The sequence below is a fragment of the Puma concolor genome, chromosome D1 (genome assembly GCF_028749965.1).
Source record: "Puma concolor isolate L17-30 chromosome D1, mPumCon1.1.hap2, whole genome shotgun sequence".
NCBI classification, from domain to species: Eukaryota; Metazoa; Chordata; class Mammalia; order Carnivora; family Felidae; genus Puma; species Puma concolor.
In genome coordinates, this window is record NC_141676.1 from 55,220,561 (window position 1) to 55,224,863 (window position 4,303).

The 4,303-nt window shown below is 43.2% G+C and overlaps 1 protein-coding gene across 1 annotated transcript; it reads right to left on the reverse strand.

Moving 5' to 3' along the window:
• Positions 1-346: 346 nt before the first annotated feature.
• LOC112865720 (olfactory receptor 51L1-like) lies at positions 347-1,309 on the reverse strand. The gene has a single exon (XM_025928796.2). It carries the CDS (start codon positions 1,307-1,309, stop codon positions 347-349), a length of 963 nt encoding a protein of 320 aa, XP_025784581.2.
• Between the last annotated feature and the right edge of the window lie 2,994 nt (positions 1,310-4,303).

Below are 4,303 nucleotides of genomic sequence, written 5' to 3' on the forward strand. Positions count from 1 at the left end.
ATGAGAAACTATATAAACAGCTATATTTTATAAAGAAACTTATTGCTATTATTGTCATTCATACCAATAATTTAATAATATTAACAAAATTGTATATTTTTCAAAAGAATCTTTTTAGACACATTGTCTCTTATACATCTCATAATTATTTGGGGGATATAAAAGAACATTCTTATCTCAATTTGGCTATGAAAACAAGGGTTGATGATTAACTGAGATCACATATCTAGAAAGTGAAAGAATTATAGATTTAATCAGATGATCACACTCCAAATATTTTACTTCTCTTCTACTCAGATAGCTGCCCCAATATTTTTTAATGGGAAAACTTGAGGATAGAGGTTATTTAATGCCCCCTCCGCAGTCCAAACCTGCGGAGAATTCTTAGACGAATCTGCTTTGTTTTGATGCTATAGACAATAGGGTTAAGCACTGGGGGGAAAAGCAGGTAAATATCGGCCATGATGATGTGAATTCTTGGAGACAGATGTTTCCCAAAGCGATGGACCATTGACACCCCAATTACTGGCACAAAGAAAATGAGCACAACACAGATATGGGATATGCATGTGTTGAGTGCCTTCCGCCGCTCTTCATGAGATGCAATCCCCAGCACAGCATTCAGAATCAGGATATAAGAAAGAAGTATGCAGACTGAATCCACACCAAGTGTGGTAATAACTACACACAGGCCATAGACACTGCTGATCCTTGCATCTGAACAGGATAATTTCAGAATGTCTTGGTGCAAACAGAAGGTATGGGAAAGGGCATTGTCATGGCAGTAGTGATAATGTCTCAGTAGCAAAGGTGTAGGAAGTACAACTCCCATGCTTCTTAGCAAGCAGGCCAAACCAATCTTGCCTATTACACTGTTGTTAAGGATGGTAGTGTAGTGCAGTGGACGGCAGATAGCAACAAAACGGTCAAAGGCCATGGCCAGTAGCACCGAAGACTCCAGGAATGTGAATGTGTGGATGAAAAAGAGCTGAGCATAGCAAGCACTTGCCTGGATCTCCCGAGCATCCAGCCATAACACAGCAAGCATGGTGGGAAGTGTGGACATAGACATACCTAGGTCAGTCACTGCCAAGATGGAAAGGAAGTAGTACATGGGCTGATGGAGTGATGACTCTATCCAAATGACAGAGAGGATGGTAACATTACCAATAAATGCTACCAAGTATGCAAGACAGAATGGGACTGAGATCCAAGAATAGACACACTCCAATCCATGAAATCCCCTCAGAATAAATATAGGCTCCATGGTGTTATTGTTATTCCAGACCACCATGGTGAACCTTGGCATACAGTGAAGAATCTTTTCTGTTATCCTTTTTTATCCCTTAAAGTTATCCCTTGTGAACATAAGCAGTGCAATCTGTATACAACATATCTTTCCTCTAACCTTACAGAGAAAGGAAGGAGGTACCTCTTATGGATCCTACATAAGAAACAGTTCCCAGTAGCAAAGAGCACTAAATTCCAGAACAAAAATGTGTACCACACACTGGTCATCTGGTCATCTCTGACAAGAACTCTGATGAATTTGCCCCGAGGACACTAAAAATAGAAACAGCAAAAGAGGAAAAAAAGACATCTTTACCAAACGTCATAAAAATGAAAATAGAGAAAAGTGAGAGTAAATGTCTATGGATTTGCATAAGCTTCCTGTCAGTGATGTTCTTGAGTTAATCATTTGTTGTTTCTAGGCTATCTCTTCATTCAGAGCAACTGAATTGTATCCAGGGACTCAACATAATTTCCTTTCATATTTATTTTTTATTATATACTTTATAATATATAAAAATTGAGCATATCTAATATTTTAATATTAAAAAAGTAAATACCACATTATATAAAAAGGGGAAATGAACAAGAGTCAAGTCCATAATCCTAGCACACTTGCATATCTTTTAGCTGTTTAATATAGCAATTCTTCCTTAATCTAAACTCCTCACAGTAGTGGGGAAGATATTTATTATGATAAATATATCATAATGGTAACAATTTAACTATTAAAGTTATGCCTGCCCACAAAATAAAATTAAAACCATATATTTAAATCAGACATCTATCGGAGAAGGAGGAAGATGGCGGCGTAGGAGGACGCTGGGCTCACCGCGCGTCCTGCTGATCACTTAGATTCCACCTACACCTGCCTAAATAACCCAGAAAACCACCAGAGGATTAGCAGAACGGAGTCGCCGGAGCCAAGCGCAGACGAGAGGCCCACGGAAGAGGGTAGGAAGGGCGGCGAGGCGGTGCCCGCTCCACGGACTGGTGGGAGGGAGCCGGGGCGGAGGGGCGGCTCGCCGGCCAAGCAGAGCCCCCGAGTCTGGCTTGCAAAAAGCGGAGGGGCCTGACGGACTGTGTTCCCACAGCAAGCGCGACTTAGCGTCTGGGAGGTCATAAGTTAACAGCTCTGCTCAGAAAGCGGGAAGGCTGGAGGACAAAGGGAAGGAGAGCTGCTGAGCCCCCGGACGACAGAGCTCAGTTTGGTGGGGAACAAAGGCGCTCGCCAGCGCCATCTTCCCCGCCCATCCCCCAGCCAAAATCCCAAAGAGAACCAGTTCCTGCCAGGGAACTTGCTCGCTCCGCGCAAACACCCAACTCTGCGCTTCTGCGGAGCCAAACCTCCGGCAGCGGATCTGACTCCCTCCTGCTGCCACAGGGCCCCTCCTGAAGTGGATCACCTAAGGAGAAGCAAGCTAAGCCTGCCCCTCCTGCCCCTGTGCACCTTGCCTACCCACCCCAGCTAAGACGCCAGATCCCCAGCATCACAAGCCTGGCAGTGTGCAAGTAGCCCAGACAGACCACCCCACCCCACAGTGAATCCCACCCCTAGGAGAGGGGAAGAGAAGGCACGCACCAGTCTGACTGTGGCCACAGCGGTGGGCTGGGAGCAGACATCAGGTCTGACTGCGGCTCCGCCCACCAACTCCAGTTATACACCACAGCACAGGGGAAGTGCCCTGCAGGTCCTCACCACGCCAGGAACTATCCAAAATGACCAAGCGGAAGAATTCCCCTCAGAAGAATCTCCAGGAAATAACAACAGCTAATGAGCTGATCAAAAAGGATTTAAATAATATAACAGAAAGTGAATTTAGAATAATAGTCATAAAATTAATCGCTGGGCTTGAAAACAGTATAGCTGACAGCAGAGAATCTCTTGCTACAGAGATCAAGGGACTAAGGAACAGTCACGAGGAGCTGAAAAACGCTTTAAACGAAATGCATAACAAAATGGAAACCACCACGGCTCGGATTGAAGAGGCAGAGGAGAGAATAGGTGAGCTAGAAGATAAAGTTATGGAAAAAGAGGAAGCTGAGAAAAAGAGGGATAAAAAAATCCAGGAATATGAGGGGAAAATTAGAGAACTAAGTGATACACTAAAAAGAAATAATATACGCATCATTGGTATCCCAGAGGAGGAAGAGAGAGGGAAAGGTGCTGAAGGGGTACTTGAAGAAATAATAGCTGAGAACTTCCCTGAAGTGGGGAAGGAAAAAGGCATTGAAATCCAAGAGGCACAGAGAACTCCCTTCAGACGTCACTTGAATCGATCTTCTGCACGACATATCATAGTGAAACTGGCAAAATACAAGGATAAAGAGAAAATTCTGAAAGCAGCAAGGGGTAAACGTGCCCTCACATATAAAGGGAGACCTATAAGACTCGTGACTGATCTCTCTTTTGAAACTTGGCAGGCCAGAAAGAATTGGCACGAGATTTTCAGTGTGCTAGACAGAAAAAATATGCAGCTGAGAATCCTTTATCCAGCAAGTCTGTCATTTAGAATAGAAGGAGAGATAAAGGTCTTCCCAAACAAACAAAAACTGAAGGAATTTGTCACCACTAAACCAGCCCTACAAGAGATCCTAAGGGGGACCCTGTGAGACAAAGTACCAGAGACATCACTACAAGCATAAAACATACAGACATCACAATGATTCTAAACCCATATCTTTCTATAATAACACTCAATGTAAATGGATTAAATGCGCCCACCAAAAGACATAGGGTATCAGAATGGATAAAAAAACAAGACCCATCTATTTGCTGTCTACAAGAGACTCATTTTAGACCTGAGGACACCTTTAGATTGAGAGTGAGGGGATGGAGAACTATTTATCATGCTACTGGAAGCCAAAAGAAAGCTGGAGTAGCCATCCTTATATCAGACAAACTAGACTTTAAATTAAAGGCTGTAACAAGAGATGAAGAAGGACATTATATAATAGTGACAGGGTCTATCCATCAGGAAGAGCTAACAATTATAAATGTCTATGCGCCGAA

Bases quoted from the DNA above. Each gene is read 5' to 3' on its own strand.
- LOC112865720 (XM_025928796.2), bottom strand. From the start codon at position 1,309: ATGCCAAGGTTCACCATGGTGGTCTGGAATAACAATAACACCATGGAG.